This window comes from Montipora foliosa, chromosome 11 (assembly GCF_036669935.1).
Source record: "Montipora foliosa isolate CH-2021 chromosome 11, ASM3666993v2, whole genome shotgun sequence".
NCBI lineage: Eukaryota > Metazoa > Cnidaria > Anthozoa > Scleractinia > Acroporidae > Montipora > Montipora foliosa.
This window is the reverse complement of record NC_090879.1, coordinates 36,198,605-36,218,604: the sequence shown is the minus strand read 5'-3', so window position 1 is coordinate 36,218,604 and position 20,000 is coordinate 36,198,605. Positions and strand designations below refer to the sequence as shown.

The 20,000-nt window shown below is 40.8% G+C and overlaps 1 protein-coding gene across 5 annotated transcripts in view; it reads left to right on the top strand.

Moving 5' to 3' along the window:
* Positions 1–11,175: 11,175 nt before the first annotated feature.
* Positions 11,176–20,000, top strand: part of LOC137974959 (TLC domain-containing protein 3A-like) — a 19,919-nt gene continuing 11,094 nt past the window's right edge. For 3 of the 5 annotated variants that reach the window (XR_011117516.1, XM_068821979.1, XM_068821977.1), the window contains exons 1-2: positions 11,176–11,362; positions 11,470–11,553. Coding sequence is in view for 4 of the 5 variants with exons in the window: in XM_068821979.1 (XP_068678080.1) it covers positions 11,235–11,362; positions 11,470–11,553 (212 nt within the window). In the remaining variant the exon portion in view is untranslated. Of the gene's footprint in view, positions 11,363–11,469; positions 11,554–11,595; positions 12,948–13,049; positions 13,149–13,271; positions 13,509–14,534; positions 14,710–14,901; positions 15,268–20,000 lie in introns of those variants that run through there. The other 2 variants (XM_068821980.1, XM_068821981.1) reach the window with 2 other exon arrangements.

Sequence of the window (20,000 nt, the reverse complement as noted above, 5' to 3'; positions counted from 1 at the left end):
CTTCTTTTGTTCAGGATGAAAATCGAATTTATATTGCCAACTGGAATTAAATAACAATTATCTGTACTCTTTGGACATAAAGAAAAAGTTGATTTGTTTGTTTGTTTTGCTCTAAAATGGAAGCGAACAAGTGCTTTTCAATCCGTTGGCGGCCCAACTGATTTTCGTTGTGCCTCGACAGTGACAAGAAAATTTTGCCCTTATGTTATAATATAAACACGTATTCGCAATGAGTTCTCGTAAAATTAGAGGGAAATCTCACTAGCTTGTATTTTCAGAAGTTTGTTTAAAGCACCCAAACGTTATTTCGGGGCCGACCATTTAACTCTTGAGGGGTGGGTGATTTTGAAAAAAAATTTCGTGCAAGCGCTTGTTGGAAGAAAAAAATTGCATGCAGCACTAATGAAATAGAAAAAAAATTCTTGCACTGCTGCAAGCAAGAGAAAAAAATGTTGCAAAGCTATTTCATCATTCCTAAGGGGCTTTACAAAATTCCAGCAAAACTGCAACAATTCCGGATAATCTGCAAGCCAGCGAGCCACTCTGGTTAGTCTATTAAAAGAACACATTGATTGGCCTAAATAACACCGGTTGGCCTACAGTTAGCTTAGGTAGCCCTTATAATGGGATAAAGGATTTCTTGCTTTCTCGGTTCACATGGCTCCAAGTCATAGGAGTCATGCAAGCCATCGGTAACGGTTAGCCTAAATTACACATTGGCTAGCCTAGTTAGCACTGCAGTTAGCCTACAGTTCCTTAGGTAGCTTGCGGTTATTGGGATCAGGGATTTCTGGCTTGCTGGCTCGCACTGCATCCAAACTCGTTAGCTTATCACAAGCAGTAATGGAGGTAAAATTTTCTATTTTAAGAATCAAGTTTTAGACAAAGAAAAATAATCAAATTAATGGTATGTGATAGGTCACGTCTATGAAATTCACCAACAAAAAAAATAAATCAATTCCTCCTAGCCATTAAAGGAATAAAAAACGTGAAAAGAATATTTAAAACGAGATGCTTCCGCGAAGCATACACTGGGTTGCCTGTGGTACGTGTTACAGAAAACCAGAAGGCACTGAATTGTGTGGTATTGAACTACAGCATTCCAGGCTCTGAAGAATAACAAATAAAAGAGAAGCGAGAAACATTGGCTTCTGGGCTGACATGTTGATAATTTTCAAGTTCCCTCACAACTTCTTTTCACCACAAGTTTAAGCGTGCCCTCTGAGCATCGGAAAGCTTTGTAATGCTAAAGTTCACTCAAGTTGTTAACTCAAGTTGTTAACTCAAGCGTCCTGTCCGGCGGGGTTAGTATCTGGATGGGAGACCAAAACAATATACCCCTCACAAAACAGAAGCATCGGACCGAAAATACTATTAACGCTAACAAATGCGAACTCAGCAAGGTACAGATTTTGTTAGCTTGCTTTATGCAAACAAATATTGATGCAAAAGTAAATAACTATTGATACACAGTTTTTAGAAAGAGCAGAAGGAAGTTTCCGGGACGATCGATCGAGAATAAAATATTTACGACATCAAAACAACATTAATTTTGAACCACAAAATCCTTTTCCAGCGAAAAATTTATTGCAACAAACAACATATTTGCTCTTAGAGGCGAAAACCTCTTCCTATTTCATTGCGTGCGTGAAGACAAGAAACTCAATCGTGTCAAATTACTATGTACTTCAGGTTTCCTGAAGAACCTTTTCCTTGAATAACAAGAAAATGCTTTACTATTGCCATAAAAACTATCCAGTTAAGCTCGCATATCATAAAACATGATGAATTCATAAAGGCCACCTTTTCCAGCGAACAATTTTTTTAAGATTCCAGGTGTTTGTATTTCACCGCCTGCCTAGTTTATCCAACTGACTTTCCATTATTGAGCTCCATAAGGGTATATTTTGTTTAAGGATCCACTAAAACGCCATTCGCGTTACATGAATTTCGCCATTGCAGGCTAAGTTAATGATTCTACTGTGTCCACCAGAGAAATCTACGCATTTCCACTACCCACTCGATCCTAAGAAAATACGCGCAGAAGGCTCTATGCACAAAGACACCGCTTACCAGGGGAGTGCCAGGCAAGACTTTTACCGACACGGAAAAAATCTACCCATTTTCCGACTGGGATTGCCATACGGCAACCCAGTAAGAAAACAAACAAATCACACCCACTTTCCGACTGGGATTGCCATACTGGCAACCCAGTAAAAAGGCCTTAAACTACCAAATACAAAAAATAAATCAAATGCAAAGACATCTTACTCTGTTTTGTTTTATACACAATCCGAAGTAAAGAAATGAAACGGAAGATCTCCGGTCAGTATTCCAAAGAAATCTCACCTTTTTATCTTGACATTCCTCAAAAAGCTTCAGTAAAAGTAAATTCTGATAGTATTGCTGTGCGGATTGTTGACGCCCCATCAGGGGAGAGGGGGGGGGGAAATCTAAGTATCCCGTATCTCATTAATTTTTGGCCTAAATATCCTGTATCCCGCTAATTCCTGTGGTTTGTATCTCTACAATGCCAATTCGGCTTGTTAAATATCCCGTACCAGGTTAATTTTCACCCCCCCCCCCTAAAGTATCCCGTATCCCTATCATTATTTTACCTAAATATCCCGTATCCTGATACCTCCTAATAGGGCCTTGTTGTTTCCATTTGTAGCATAGCGTATTTAGTACTTAATAATAAGAGATAACTGCTATTTCTGTTTTTACAACAAATAACTTCTATTTATTTTATAATAAATTACAGATTCATCTTCTGCGTAATCTCTCGCCTTTTCCGAAGTTTACCGGTAGTTGTAGTTCACGTTCACTGCACAATTATTTGTGGATCTCACGGATACACCCTTATAGGCGTCTTGTTCATTTTTTCATTTGACCCGATGTCAAAAGAAACAGAGTTGCACAACTTATTAGGCTCAGCAACAATAAACCTGTGTTATAAACAGATGCAAGACAATTGAGAGCTTTATGGGTAATTATCCGAATCTTGTAAATTATATGGAATTTGACAGGAAGCCAATGGGGTTGTTTCGCCAAGAAGTGTAACTTGGAATACTCTCTCTGGTTAAAGATGAGCCTCGTTTCACAGTTCTGTATCAATTGAAGCCTCTTCATGACCTTGCTTGGTAAACAAAATAGTAGGGAATTTAAGCTTGCTGGTAATGAGAGCATAATCAAAGGTTTTAGTATGGTCAATGAAGCGGTATTTTTTATACGAGAAATGTTACGTGGATGAAAAAAACACGACTTAAAGATAGTGTTTATTTGACATACGTAATCCAAGTGCTTTTCAAAGATCACACCAATCTTCCTGGCAGATTGAGAATGGTTAATCATTCAAGTCTTTACGAAAACCGACAGGAGGGAGACAGTTTGTTCAGTCAGTAAATAGCTGCCAGCGCCCAAACAAAATAAAAAAATAAATCAAGTTTTAAAAGAATTAGCTATCGTGGTCAAGGAAACTTCGCAGCAGTTCCCCATCCGAGTACTAAAGGTTTTGCTGAATAAGTGAAGTTAATGTTTACATGTATTAATTCGTTTGTTGACCTTTGATTTAATTAGTGATTAACTTATGATTGACAGTCCATTGCGTAACAACTGGGAAAGTTGATTTGAGTTCATATGACACTATTTTTCAAAGTACATGCGTTGAGAAAGCAATCGGTTTTTGTGGTTGTGCACTTTACAAGTGCACAACACACTATGTCACCGGGTTGTAAGAGTGAGTGAGTGAGTATAAGGGTGCGTTCGATTGACCGTCTTCCGGAATAGGAATACATGGAATATAAGTTAAAAATCCTTCGCTTTTACGGAGATTCACGTTAAAGTTGTCACACATCTGCTAAAATGCTATTTTAAACATATTTTTATTATCCTTGCTGCTTCGAAACGCGCCGAACATACCGTTTTCATCATCACTCCACGTATTCTTATTCCGGGATAGGGTCAATCGACGCGCCCTAAGTCTGTGGTGGCAAATAGGCCCTCAGAGCGTGCATGAATCACGAAAATAAACAGGTCTGTTGGAAGAATTTCAACAGATGAGCCCCAAAATCGGCAGGAATTTGTGACGCAGATGAATAACAAAGCAGCTTCTATTTCTAAAACGATAGAATATACGATTGATGAATAACCTCGTCTAGGAGAGGGAATTTTTGACTTTGTAGAAACAATGGTCAACCACGAGAGTTAGACGATTGTGATCTTTGTGTTGAATTCGAACATTTCTTGTCGAACTTTATAGCCCCAAAACAAAAACCCGGTGTCTTGCCGTCATTTTGTCACAGATGTATCCTTTGTTTCTTGAGTTGGTAGTAGTGGCATCCTCGTCTCGAAGAGGCGATGGTTAGCGCTAGGGATTTGGGCAGGATCTTGTATGACTGTGTAGCCCGATCCTGGAGTGGCAGTGTTGCAGGTGGAGCAGGCGTGCCTTGTGGAAACATGCGCAGAGTCTGCGAGTTTTTTCCTCGCCGCTCTCTTGAATGTAGCCTGGACTTTAGCAATCGCTTCTGCCTTTGAAACCCCCACTTTGACACTTTGCCGTTATGTACCTCGGTGATTGGCGATGTCCTCCCATGCACTGGTGTCGATTGGTGCAGATCGCAAGTCTCGTTTGATGACGTCCTTGTAGCGCAGCAGCGGTCAACCCACGCGACGGACGCCCTTCCGCAGTTCTCCATAAAGGATTTCTCGTGGCAGGCGGTCAGGCTCCATGCGATGTGCATGGCCGAGCCATCGAAGGCGCAATCTCGTTCCCAAAGTCATCGTTCCCTTGGTCAGCGGTCGGGAAGAGAGACTCTGGTCAAATCCAAAAAAGGCCATATTTGATTGGCTGTTGAAAAACGGTTTTATTTCCTGCCATTTTCATTTTTCAAATTCTAAACTCAAAAATCGTGATTTCTTTTGGATTTCCACCTGGCCCGGGTTGCCCGAAGCATGGTTACCACTAACCAACGTTAAATACCATGGAAACCTATAGGTTTTGATACCTCTTAACCAAAGGTTAGCTCTAACCCTGCTTTAAGCAGCTGGCCCCTGATGTGCAGCAGGCGCCGAAGTTAGCGGATGTGGAGTGCGTTGAGTCGCCGCTCTTGTCTGGCATAGGTCGTCCACGACTCGCTGCCATAAAGGAGAGTCGACAGGACACAAGCTTGGTAGACGCACATCTTGGTCCTTTCGCTCAACAGGTCATTGCCCCACACTCGCTTGCTGAGTTTGGCCATGACAGCAGGTGCTTTGGCGATCCTGCAGCTGATCTCAGCATCGAGTGAAGTCGAGCTTGACACGGTGGAGCCCAAGTAGGTGAAGATGTCCACAATCTCCAGCTCAGTGTTGTCGATGGTGATGACTGGGGGGGACTCAGCACTTTGCACCAGGATGTTGGTCTTCCTGAGGCTGATCGTTAGCCCAAACTTCTTGCAGGCGTGGGACAGCTTGTCTACCAGATGTTGGAGGCCCTCCTCGCCGTGGGATGTTAAAGCAGCGTCGCCTGCAAACCGCAGCTCCCATATAAGCACCACGTAAGCTTTGGTTTTGGCGCGGAGTCTGGCGATGTTGAAGAGTTTGCCGTCTGACCTCGTCCGGACGTAGACACCTTCTGTACAGTCTAGAAAGGCATACTGGAGCAGTATCGAGAAGAAAATCCCGAACAGGGTTGGAGCAAGGACACAGCCCTGCTTTACTCCACTGCTGATTGGGAAGGCATTGGAGGTGGCCCCATCGAAGCAGACCGTAGTCTGCATGTCCTGGTGAAAGGAGGTGATGATCGCCAGGAGCTTTGGAGGGCAGCCAATCGTCTGGAGTATCTTGAAGATCCCGCTTCTGCTCACCAAGTCAAAAGCTTTGATGAGGTCCACGAAGGCGAGGAACAATGGCTGCTGCTGCTCTCGGCACTTCTCCTGCAGCTGACGGAGGGAGAAGATCATGTCCACTGTGGACCTTCCGGCTCTGAAGCCACACTGTGGCTCTGCAGGCGGGTCAAGGTGACCCGGACTTTGCCAATGATGCTCAGTAGAGAGATGCCACGATAGTTGTTGCAATCACTACGGTCACCCTCGTTCTTGTACAGGGTGACTATGTTGGCATCTCTCATGTCTTGGGGGATGTCACCTTGCTCCCAGCCAGGCAGACGAGCACATGAAGTGGTTGCAGGATGGTTTGATTCCCATGCTTCAAAACCTCCGGCGGGATACCGTCCTTCCCCGCTGCCTTGCCACAGGCGAGACCGTCGATGGCTATGCCGAGCTCTTCCAGTGTCGGCGTGTTGTCAAGCTCCTCTATGACTGGCAACCCAGGCAGGGCATTGTGTCTGTGACGATGTTCTGGGTTGAGTAGAGCTCGAGATAATGCTCCACCCAACGCTGCAGCTGCATGCGCTGATCAGTGATGACCTCGCCAGTCTTTGATTTGAGCGGGGCTGTTTTGACGCTCGTAGGGCCTGTGGCAGTTTTGATGCCCTCATACATCCCCTTTGCGTGGCCGCAGTCCGCTGTTAGCTGGAGTTTGGCGCATAGGTACTGCCAGTACTCGTTGGCACAGCGGTGTGCGGTCTGCTGAGCCTTGCTCCTAGCTGCTCGAAGGGCGTCGCGTGTGCTTGGGGAAGGGTTCTGCTTGTGAGCCAGCATCGCTTTCCTCTTGGCCTCCGTGACTGGCTGCATTTCTTCCGAGCAAGCCTCGAACCAGTCAGCATTCTTGCGTTCTTTCTTGCCGAATGCATCCATGGCTGAGTCGTAGATGGCATCACGGAGGTAAGACCATTTGGCATCCGGGTTGCTGGTTGTTGGTTGTGCAGCAAGTTTCTCCCGGAGGCTGGAGTTGGTAGTAACACGCAAGGTATTAACTTGATCACAGGCGGCCGCTGAAATCTATGTCACTTTCGATTTAGCGATTTACTTGTGCGCCCAAAAGTAGAATAGAAAAAATCAACGAAGCAAAAATGTCCCAAAACGTTTTTCTAGGTACAAAATAAGCCTCGGGCCAGGCCTAGGCCTAGGCCTCAGTCTGCATTTTAGACCCAGTGTGCAGTCTGCAGTCTGCAGTCTGCATTTTATACTGACCGCGCCTTAACTAAAGTTGAAAAAGCGTAAGATGAGGGATGGCACGAAACGTATAGATGATTATGCAACTTTTGAAGAAACAGAAATGTGGATGAACGATTGCCATGTTTCTCTATGTAATGCGAGCTAAGAAGTATTTGGAAAGTTAAGTTAGCCAGAACAAACACATCCTTAGCACTTTTAAGTAAACTGCGAGTAGTGAGTCCGGAATGATCGGAATTTCAAGTATGCAAGTGTGAGGCAGTGTGGCCCAGTGGTTAGGGCGCTTGCCTTGAGATCCGGAGATCCCGGGTTCAAGACGAGCTCTGGCCACTCGTTGAATTTGTTCCTGGTAGTCCCTGGTTCAACTTCCCAGCTGCACTTGTAAATAGCCAACTGGTTTGCCTCCGGCCAGTTGGGATTCTTAACAGTTGTTGTTATGTTCTGTCGTTTCGTTGATTGTGTTTCATTGGCCCTGAAAAGCCCCTATGGGGAGCGGTCAATTAAGTATGTATGAATGCAATGTGAAATGGTTGTGGCTTCCCCCCGCAGTTCTCATGATAACGAACGGACCACTTTTAACAATGCTGGACAAGAAAACATTAGCGGTAACAATGAAAGTGTCAATGAAAACGCAGTACAAGTGTCAAATTTTAATGGTCCAAGTACTTCAAGTAAATCGCAGAGGCTCTGAGTTACACGCGTAGTTTTAAAATGCAAAAACTAAAATTACCAAAGTACGCTGGAGACGTGAGAGAATACACAATCTTTAAAGTAGATTTTAAACACGCAATCGAAGCACGGTATAACAAACGAGACTCAATCACTATTTTTCGTGCATGTCTACAAACAGAATGGAAAACTGTAACCGAAAATAACGTTGCACAAAACGGGAAAACGAAACACAGTGTGAAAATTATCACCATCTACTTCTGCACAAAAGCAACGCAATCAAGATAGGTGTAACAGCTGTTTCGTCCGGTCAAGCTGCTCTTCTCCCAGTCATGTCAGCAAACATCTTCGGCCAGAATGGAATACAAAAGAACGGAAACATCTTCTCGATTCTGGCGCACAAATAAGCCTTATCCGTTTGGACACTGCTGAGCTTCTAGGGCTCAAAGGAAGGGACACCTTTGTGACTACAGAAAAGGTTGACAGACAAAAAGAAATCATGAGAAGAAAAGAGTAGCGGGTACCAGTCAGTTCTGTAGATAACAACAAGAAGTATTCGATAAAAGCTATCGGAATCCCTAACATCAGTGATGACATAACGCCAGTTCCAACTTCACAGATCACCGAGCTCCTGGGGCTTTCAAACGAGATCAGAGGTGGAAAAGGACCAATTGATATCTTCAGAGGAATTGACCACGCCCACACACATACAGGCCAAACAACACAAGCAGGCGAAGTCGTAGCAAGACAAACACCACTGGGATGCGTGGTGTTTGGAGGCTCTTTAGGAAACGTTCAGCTAGCGAGTCGCATATTATTTGTCAAGCACGCTATGCCTGTGACTTATTGGGCTTCTGGAAAACGGAATCCATGGGAGTAGAGGTAAAACCATGTGTCTACGAAGCAGACAAGTTAAGCCAAGTAGAAAAAGAAAAGGCAAAGGTTATTAACCAGTCCGGTAAGAAAACTGGCCAACAGTGGATGATTCTTCTTCCTGATAACTATTCGATAGCACTTAAACGGCTAGAAGTGACAGAGCGTTGTCTAAAGTCGAACCCTGATCAAGCTAAGGAATATGACGAGGAAATGACTGAAATGGTGGAAATGAATTTCTGTAGGAAGTTATCGAAAGATGAGGTGAAGAATTACAATGACCATGTACACTACATACCACATCACGCAGTAATAAGGTCGGGGAAGAGAAGCAGTTTTTAACTCGTCCTCAGTGTGCCAGGGACATAAACTAAATGACTACTGGATGAAAGGGCCTGATTTATTAAACAGCCTCTTTGGTGTGTTCCTGTGATTCAGAGAAAGAGAAGAGGCAATGGTAGGAGATATATCGAAGATGTACGATCGCATTTTGTAATACCCGAACGAGATCAACAAGTACAGGTTCACCGTTTCTTATGGAGAAACTTAGAAACCTCCCGTGTACCAGATGTGTACGTAAAAACTGTGCTTACCTTTGGTGACAAGCAAGCCCCAGCGATGACACAGTCAGCATTGAGGAAAACTGCCCAAGAAAGCCAGAGTACCCACACCAAGGCAGCCGAAGTCACCACCATCAGTCCGTTTCAGGTGGATCGAGCTTTTCAAGGTGATGAGGAAGCTAAACAAGATTACATTTTAAAGAAGTTTATGATGTGCGAGGGCAACCGATCTACCAATGCTGTGCGTCTTCTCGGACGCGTCCCAAGAGGCCTTTGGCGCTTGCGCCTACATCCGCCAAAGAACAAAATTATGACAAGTCCAGGTCAGGGTGGTTGCTGCAAAGTCGCGAGTTGCACCCTTAAAGCAACTAAGTATACCGCGATTAGAATTACAAGCCGCAGTCCTTGCATCTCGCTCAGCCAAGACGGTACAGCGGGAATCCAGAATGCAATTCCAATCCATCAAGTTTTTCACTGACAGTGCAATAACGCTTGCCCTGCTGCAAAGGATATCACGTAACTTCAAGCAATTTGTTTCATCACGTGTGGGAGAAATCCAGGCCAATACAGATCCGAACCAGCGGAGGCACATCCCCGGCGAAGTAAATGTAGCTGATGCCTCTAGAGGAAAACAGGTGGAAGATCTGAAAGGAAGATGGAGCAATGGACCGGAGTTCCTTCAATTCCCAGAAGAAAGTTGGCCACTAGGAACAATGAAGCTTCTGTCAGAGGATGACATGGAACGACGGCAAGTGAAAGTAGGCTGTGAAGTGAAGAAAGTTCAACATGTCATCGATCCCAAGAAGTTCTCCAGAGGAAGTTGATACGAGTACCTGCTCGCATACAAAGGCTAGTCAAGAATTTACGCTTACGAAAGCACGCTCAAGAAGGAAGAAACGATCCACTTACAGCCGGAGAACTGGAGGGCGCAGAGAGATTCTGAATTAAGGAAGCTCCAAAGGATTTGCATCAACGAAAAGAAAAGAGAGAATTCAAGTCACTCAGCCCGTTCCTGGACGATAATGGTGTAATAAGAGTTGGGGGAAGACTGGAGGAAGCCATCGTCTCCTACGACACCAAACACCCCGCCCTTCTCCCGAGTGATTCTTGGATCTCGGGGTTGATTACAAGACACGCCCATCAGTACGGACATAACGGTGTAGTAGCTACAACCGGCGAGATACGAAGGAAGTTGTGGATTCTTAAAGGAAGCAAATTAAACAAAGCAGTGAAATTCAAATTTGGCTTCCGTCGTCAAATGGCGCACAGGACCTGGACGCAATTAATAGCAAACCTACCTGCTCTTTGCTTAGCTCCGTATACCCCACCAGTTTACATCAGTACATGCATAAGCGACTATTTTCGATCTGAAACTGCCAACCATTACGGAGTGTTGTTTACATGTCTGAACACAAGAGATTTTTATTTGAAGATGGCAGTGGACTGTACGACAATGGACTTTCTTCAGAATATTCTTAGCCATACGAGGTCGACTTGCTGTCATAATGAGTGCCAATGGCTCAGAGCTTGTTGGTGCTGAGAAGGAGCCGCCTCAGATGGTGAATGGCATTAACGAAAACGAAGTTCAAGACGTCTGTGAAGAAAATTAAAGGGAATGCAATGGGAGTTTATTACGCCAGCTGCCCCGCATCAAAATGGTTGTGCCGAAGCACTTGTAAAGACCTGCAAGAATGCCCTAAAGAAAGCTGTTGGTACTCAGTTACTAACACATTTGAGCTGTACACAGTTCTATTAGAAGTGCCGGGCTAATCTAGTAAACCAGCGACCCATCGGTAGGATCCCTAACGCCCTTACGACGGACATTACATATGTCCAAATGATATACTTCTAGGACGTGCATCTTCAGAAGTTCCACAACGACCTTTCAAGGAAACAAACAACCCTCGCCATCGGGTACAGTTCGTGCAAAAAATCTTTGATTCCCTTGGCAAACGCTGGAGTAGAGACTTCCGAGCCGAAGAGTCAGCGGTATTCAACAGGTCGGAAGTCATCGCAAAATTTTCGCCAACGTCTTCGTGACATCTCCAAAACCAAAATACGACAGTAAAACAGTAGAATGGATGGCCTGTATTTGTTTACAGCCGGGCTCTTCTTCTTTCCCTTGTCTCACATCTTGTCAACATATTTCCAAAAGTTCATCTTTACAAACATAGCGTATGTTGACCGATTTGCCATAAGCACACGGTAAGTAAAAGTTGTGATAGTAAATTATTAGCAGCGGCCGGTTTTATCTCGGAATGCAAAGCAAGCCACTTATTTCCTTTCTTTTTTTTTCGTTGCTACTATTACAGCTTTGTGTCGGCCCTCCAAGCTCTGGCTGCCTCTGCCGTCGGGTTAAAAGTTGCACTTACTTCAACGGATATTATGCTTCACAGGTTGGTCGGTTTTCGATTGAACGTGCAAAAAAATTTAAATTAAACCTATTAAAGCTGAAGCTGACAGCTTTTTCTTTACACGACTTACTGAGTTATTTGAGTGGATCTACTATCAATTTTTATTGCTGTTATTTTGTGCATCCCTATGTGATAATGTGAAGAGGCATTCTCTTGTTGAGCTTTCCTTTTTCCTGTTTCTGATACGACGCTTGAAAATCTGTTGGCGATTGCTGCAAATTTCGGAGAAGTACGTTGTTTGTTTTTTAGACCGACAACCGGCGACAGGTGAAATATAGATTTTGAATCAGCGCAAGCTTTTGAAGGCCCCTTGATGTCTACAACTGTTGGTTTGCTGAAGAACGTATTTAGAACTACGTATCTTGTAATTTCTGTTTAACTTTTAGCTGCAGAGAAATTTACCACCAGTTATCTGAGGCTATACGTTTTCGTGCTTGTTTCTCATAAAATATGTATAGGAAACGAAAACATTTTTTTTTTTCAAGATTTGCCACTGTTTTCGATATCGTTCGGGCGCTTAGCTATGAATTCATTCCGAGTGTTGCTTAAACGTCCATCCAGTCATCAGGTCACTCAAAATTTTCCTGCTTTAATGAATAATTGGAAAAATTTATAAGTAAAAAAACCTATAATGTTTTAATTCCTTTCGGGTTGAACAATTCATGCCACTGGTTTGTTATGGATGAGTTGCTTTCGTCAATAACTGAATAACGCAAAGGCTAAAGTCACAGCTCAGCGAATGTGAACGTGGGCTCAAGCGCGTTCATTTTGATTGGAGTGTAATTTTTTGGGAAGTATTTAAACTTAAAAAATAAGATGGTTGTTTAAAAAATAAGGAAATTGCTTAGAATTTGGAGGAAAGAAATACTAAAGTATGTCAAAAATTAAGACCTGTCTAACATTGGGAAAAATTGATTTGTTTTCTTCATAATTTAGCCCTAAAAGTTACGCGGACGTGAAATTATTTTTCAAGGGCATTGTAACCCGATGTTTATATTCGTGTTCTGAGTTTTGTTGGGGATACTTCTTCCTTGGACTGCGGGTCATGACAGTTGGAAAGATGAGAGGAAGAAAGGATTGCTGCTATGGAGATTTGAGGCCACTAAAAGACGCTTTGGCAAGGACCGTGGGTAATTACCACCTTGTACAAAAGTTTGTTTGAAGCACTTGCAATTGATTGAGAGGGATGACAACTGATGTTCGTCTACTTTGTGAGAGACACACAGTCCAAAATTGACAGCCATACCCAGGGGACTACAACTACATGACAAACATGGGGAAAATACCAAGAAATACTGCCCGGCTCGAAATGGTGCTATGAATGTCAAGCATCTTGCTACAATCAACCTGGATTGCCAGTCATTGAAAGATGAAAGGTAACTTTCATATATGTGAAATGTAAATCCATATTCCAATAATTCCACCATGTGTAGCTTTCTAAAGTTTCAAAACTGAGTATTATTTTTATTAAATTGCAGAAAAACAAAGATAGGAAACAGCTAACAAATTATATTGCTGTGGGAGAGGCACGACAACTGTACAGAGTGGAAAAAGAAAGGTGTAAGGAACTGAAAAAGGTGCTGACTGCAGTACAAAGTCAACTTTCAGAGATACAAGGTTTCACTGACAAACTAAAGTCTAAATTCACTTAGATATGCCAAAGTATATTTAAACACTATATTGTTAACAACCTCTTTCAGAAAATACCTTTGAACTCCAAGTTAAAAAACTCCAGCTTTCCTGAGAGCTACAAACATTATGAGAATGAACAGGGAAATCTGTATTATCCCAGAGATATGCAAGAATTTGATGGAAAACACTTCCCTGGAGACCCTACTGAAAACCTTGACAAGAGATTGTGGTGTGCTAACAAGTGAATGGGCTGACCTGTAAAAGAGGCGAATAGTGGCATTACTTCATATTCTGGCTTATTTTAGGTAATTATTTTTGGTATTTTTGGTATTATTTTAAAATATATAAAATCATAAATTCCCACACCCACAAAACAAAGAGTAATGAGATGCTTATCTGGTCAATAACAATAATAAGTATTATTGCAATAATCAGGGCTTCTGATAGGATGTGGAAAAAAATTGAAGATTATGGGTAAATGTTTGGCCATATTATACGTAAACATGCACTGATTATGCGGAAATTACACCGGATTATGCGGAAATTTAAACAATTTATAGAACTAATAATTAGGCCCGTCCAATGTATTTACATGCTTATGGTAAATCAGGACTCGAAATTGCGACCAATACATTAAAATAAAAGGGTTAGTAATCGGCATTTTGCTGAAACTTTTGCTTAAATAAATAAAGCGATAAAAAAATATTTTGTTTCTCGTCATGAATTTTGTTTCAATTTGGAGATATGGAGCAAAATTGTGATGTGGATGAACCACGATCCAATTTCCCTCGATCATTCACCATTAATTTTCAGTGGTTTTTTACACATACGTATTGCGGGCTCCTATTTTGTTTTGTACAACTTCATCCCAATGATTCTCCCTATTTTTACAAATGATCAATTTAATTTGCTACTATAACTTTCAGCTAAATTTTCATACTTTGTTGCATCCTTTTTAAAAAGTTAGAGCCTGGGGTATGTTATGAAAATGGTTTAACTAGAGTCCAGGCTCATTGCCGAAAAATGCGTAGAAAAGGCTCATGAACTTTCATCTTGCAAATGAATTAGCAAGTTTTCTTCAATGTTCAGGAAAATAATCTCTTTGGCTTTTGTGTTTGTGAGGATGGCAAGCAGCTGCTTTATCACTAATATCAGGAATTTCTTCAGTTTTATTCGAAAAATATCGTAATTATACGGAGGATGCGGATTTTAGGGAATTATGCAGATCTGCATCGCCGCATCCTGTCAGATGCCATGAATAATATTAAAAGAATAATTAAAAATCAATATTATTTCATCTTTAACGATATTATTGTTATTTTTATTTTTAGATCACAGAAAACAAGTGGACTGCATGCATCAGTGATCAGCCTTTCACTGGATGGTCTTTCTGCTGGTGAAGTGTTATGCTTTTCAGCAAACCCTCAAACAATTGAAAAATTCAGGAAAGAATTTGCTGACAACCATCCCAAGGTTGCAGCAGTACAGATTTCTAAGGGAAAAAATGTAATTACTTGTACAATATTGTTACAATCATATTTTAGCCTTATGGTTAAATTTGAATTCTTAAAAAGGTTACATAAAATTCAAGATTACAAATTAAAAACAACAGACAGTTTTATACCATTGACATGTTCATGTAATTTGTGGGAGGCAAAATCTCTGTAATTCTGATAAAATGTTCTTATTTTTGAACAGCTGAAATGTTTTATGATATTCAGGCTGGATGACTACCATAATATTGAGGCCAAGAAAGTGCCCCTAAAGCTCAGAACATCAAAAGCTGTACACATGGCCTCCAGCGTTACTGGACATCCACATGAGCAGTCCAGCAGTTTCCAAGACATCATAAGCCTCTCTCCACCATCCAGTACCAGTTTTCATGGAAGGACAGGTGAAAGTGTGCCATGGTGGAAGTGCTTCTGAGGTGGTATTAAGAGCATACATGTAATGGCAGATGCCTTAAGAAGTACATGTATGCAGACAATGTACACTTCACCAAATCCGTCCCAAATCGGGTCAGATAGATCCAGCAAAGTTAATACAGTCAATGCAAGAAATGAGGTACATACACTAGACCTCTTTTTGTTAGGTAACAACATTTTGATTTAGCCTGAATATTCTTTTTTATTTGCATGATTTTCAATGGAGATAGGCAAGATGAGAAGACAATACTGTAACTATTTGAGATGAACACTGTACCCAGCTTTAGAAGAGTACCAGTATACATGTACAAGTGTTACTATTTACATGTACCTTTACCAGCTGACTGCATAGCCAGGATTTTATTATCCGACAAAAACTAATTGCACAAGGAAAAGGAAAAGGAAAAAGAATTGCCACAATCAGTCCACAGCAGGGACAATTTCATGTTACTTGAATGCTGTGGAAAACGTCGTTTTGATGTGTTTCAGTGAAATGTACAAAGCAGTTTTTGGTGGAATTCTTGCAAAGAAACCTAAACCCTAATGCTCCACATTATGTGTCACAGAAGCTTTTCTTGGATGGAGCATATGTGACAAAATACTGCCACAATTTGGCTAATGCATGTCTCATGAGTTTGTTTCAGTCCTTTATCTTCTGGACCATGTTGTGCCAATAGTGTTTTTCCAGTACCAAGCATTCCGGAGTGGTGACCTAAATGACTTTGAGAACTTTAAGAATGATCCAACTGTCCAAAATATTCATCTCATGGCAGTGCAGACACCACAATAATCAACCCTCTCTTTACTCATTGGTATGGCATATATCAGAAAACATTCCATCCAGCTTACTACCAAGTGAAACAGAAATGGCTTTCTATCATCACAAAGAAAAATTAGAAATTTTCCACTCCTTATGGAGAAAAGACACCAGAAAGTGGAGTACATGACCAAAAATCCAAAACACTGCTGGAACTATAGGATCTTCGGGATTTCTTGCATAATTCAAGGAATGGTTCATTCCAACATACGTTGTATCAATGAGGCAGGAGTGAGGCAAGCTACTGGAAAATAGCGGGGAAGACAGCGGAATATTTGTTCGAATTATTTAAGATCATAGCTTAAAACATGGACAAAGCTAGCAACGTACATTGTACATACACTTTGTTTACAGTTTGTTATTTTTTTGGGAACATGCTCAATTCACATTCTCCTATGAACAATACTCCTAACAAATTGTAAGCCTTTTCTTTTTTGATAGTTTCCTCGTGCAACGTCCAAAAATGGTAAGCCAAAAGGGAGGCAAAGATTTGAACCATCTTTTGGTGCAAATGTGGATGTATGCAGCTTCCATTATCATATCAAACGAACAATTTGGTCAGGTGCCGCCTGATGTTCTACAGTAGAGGGTTTATTTGACCTAATGTCATGCCATTCCTCTTCTAGAAGACCCATTACAAGATTGGCATGTATTCACACCTTACATGAGGCAATTTATGCTTCGGCATCTGGACCATGTCCCATCTGTAGGCTTCTTTTGGAGAAATTAATAATTGAACAGCTCAGTCAATCCTTTAACAAAGGCCGTTTATCTAGCACCTGTGAACATGGCAGCTCTGATGACAATGATTTTGGTACAGAACATCACCTCCCAAATCCGTCTACCAATACCAGTTATTACTACACTTTACAAGCCTGGGAAACCACTATCACCAATGCCACTAATGCATATCATCCAATGAAACAACCCACGAATGCCAACAGAGTACAAACCCTTCTTCAACCAGCTCAATGAACATCTCAAACCTCTCATTGGACCAGCCATCTGATCAAATTCCTGAAGGCAGACCCCATTTCTAGTTTTCATTTTTGCATTACCAATCCTTAACATATAACATACATTCAAGTCAAGTCACAATGCACCATCATTTCAAGCTGCCACTTTCCTAAAAGTCAGTCACAGTCTTCAATTCACAGATGGAGTGGAAGCAATGCTTGTACTCTCATAGCCCTAACAATTGCAAAACTGTTTTACAGATTTCCTTTACAGTCTATTGATCCTACGGCACCCCTTAACTCAACCTTAGCTTATCTTATTGTCTCTGGCATGTTAATGCAAATCAGAATTATGGTACAGTAACCAAGGGATGTACCGCAATATTTTATTGTTAGAGAAGGTGTGTCCAACTTACATGTAAGTTTTCTTGGAAGTGTTGCAGTTGGAAGTGAACTTCCTGTCATCATCGTAGATGAGAATGTTCCATCAGCCCCACTTTTATACCACTTGAATCTTTCATTCAACTCAACATCCAATACAGCACACCTATTCATACCAGCTGGATTCATTCAACTGACAAACAATCAATTCTTGCTGGTGGACGGCCACTTACATGGCCACACTGGAGCTCTCAGACTGGTAACACACTGTAGTAAACAAGCATGCACCCCTTCAGCCTTTATCAAAACGCAAAGCCAAGCCATTTTCTAAACCCTGGATTACTAGGGGGATACGTAAGTCAATAAAAGCAAAAAATGCTCTGTTTGCATCTGGAAATTATGAAAAATATAAACATCGCAATAAAATACTAATTACACTCGTTCGATGCAGTCAGAAGTCGTACTATCATTCATATTTCAATGATCATATGGCAAATGTCTGGAAAACTTGGATTGGGATTAATCATCTCATCGGCCGAAATAAAAAAATATGTAAACCTATTGCTGCGCTTCCTAATGTGCTCAATGAATTCTTTTCTTCCGTGGGTCAAACACTTGCGGCATCAGTACCTCCTGCTAATCATCATTTCAGTGATTATCTCCCTGCTGTTAATTCATCTAGTTCATTCTTCTTTGAGCCAGTCACTTCCATGGAACTCGAAACTGAAATTTTGCTTCTCCCAACTAACAAAGCACATGGCTTATACTCCTGTCCTGTTCGCGTATTGAAATCTTCCAGTAGTGTACTTTCTCTACCACTGGCACAAATAATGAATTATAATTCCGTTTTAACAGGACAATATCCATCTAAATTAAAGCATGCAAAAGTTATTCCCATCTTCAAGGGTGGCGATGAAACGGACCCAATCGGCTCTTTGAGAAAGTTATGTATAATAGATTAAAATCTTATGTTGAATTGAATGGACTTCTGTACAATGGCCAGTATGGTTTTCGTGAGAATATGTCAACTCAGCATGCAATTTTGGATATTGTTAATTCGATCTAAAGCAATATAGATAACAAATTGTTCACTTGTGCTATTTTCCTAGACTTTAAAAAGGCTTTTGATACTGTGGATCATTCAATTCTTCTGAGCAAGCTATATCATTATGGTATAAGGGGCCCAGTAAACAATAATAATTATTGGGTTTCATCCTACTTAAATGGCCGTGTCCAAACTACTCAAATCGATAAACAAATATCTTCTAAAAGAAATGTGCTAACAGAGGTCCCACAACGCTCTGTACTGGGCCCTCTACTTTTCTTGATTTATATTAATGATATTTATAATTATTCTTCTAAGAAGCTTTCTTTTTATTTATTTGCTGATGATACAAACCTGCTGTATGCTGACAAGGATTTGAAGTCACTAGAAAGTGTAACCAACATCGAATTGCAGAAAGTCTGTGACTGGTTGAAAGCAAATAAGCTGACCATAAATGCAAAAAAGTCCAATTTTGTCATCTTTAGGCCATCACAAAAGAAGCTTAGCTATCAGATCAATATTAGGATATACAATAATGCCTCAAATAGTGATACTTTTCTTGAATGCAAAGATTATGTAAAGTTCCTGGGTGTGCTCATCGATACAAACTTAACTTGGAAGTATCATATCGACTACATTGGCTCTAAAATTAGTAGGGTTGTTGGAATTATATCACGATTAAGACACTCTGTCCCTCTAAATACCTTAATCCAAATTTACCATTCTCTGATTTTCCCATATACATACTGTACTATGGAATTTCTGTTTGGGGCCAAGCTGCACAGGTCTATTTGAAGAAGGTCTTTATCTTACAAAAGTGCGCTCTTCGGCTAATGTTCTTTGCTGGTAATAGATCTCATGCTATTCCTTTGTTTGTCTCTGCTAATGTCTTACCCCTCAATATGCTTTATTTTGAAACAGTATGTTCTCTTTTGCACGACATATCTACCAATTCTGCGCCTCAGAATATCTGTGATGTTTTTACCTGCTCATCTGACGTTCATACATATAACACTAGATTTTCTGATGCTGGTAATTTATATGTTAATAAATCAAGACTGAGAATTCAACTTAATTCGTTTTCTAATTCCATTTTCGGAGCTAAGTTGTGGAATTACCTGAAGCCTGACCTGCGTAAACTTAGGAAAAAACCTTTCAAAAATAAGATTCATCAATTTTCACTTGCGGTACTTGGTAAAATTACTAATTATCATTAAGCAAACTCTAGTGCCAATAATAATTAATTCCTTACATGTATGTTCTATGTGTTATTATAGGTTCTTGCTCTTCTCATTTAAATTGTAGCTATTTGTGAATATAATTATGTGTATACTGGTACCTATTTATTCTATTTATTTATTTATTTATTTACTTGCCTGATTTTAATAATATATTTGCTGAATTTTATTGTAAGCTATACAACCCGCCCCGATTAGCATTGCTACATGCGGGTTGTATATAATTATCATTTTTTATATGTATTTTTCTAATTTGTTAAATTTAAATTATTTAAATTTAAAAAAAAAAAAGATTAAAAAGAAAAAAAAATTAAAAAAAACTGTGAATGCCTATTAGCCTTCCTGAACTTTAAAGTTGGTTCAGAACATTCAATTCTTACCAGTATACACTAGGCACAGTAAAAAAAGTAATTAGGTAAGGTGATAGTTGGAAAC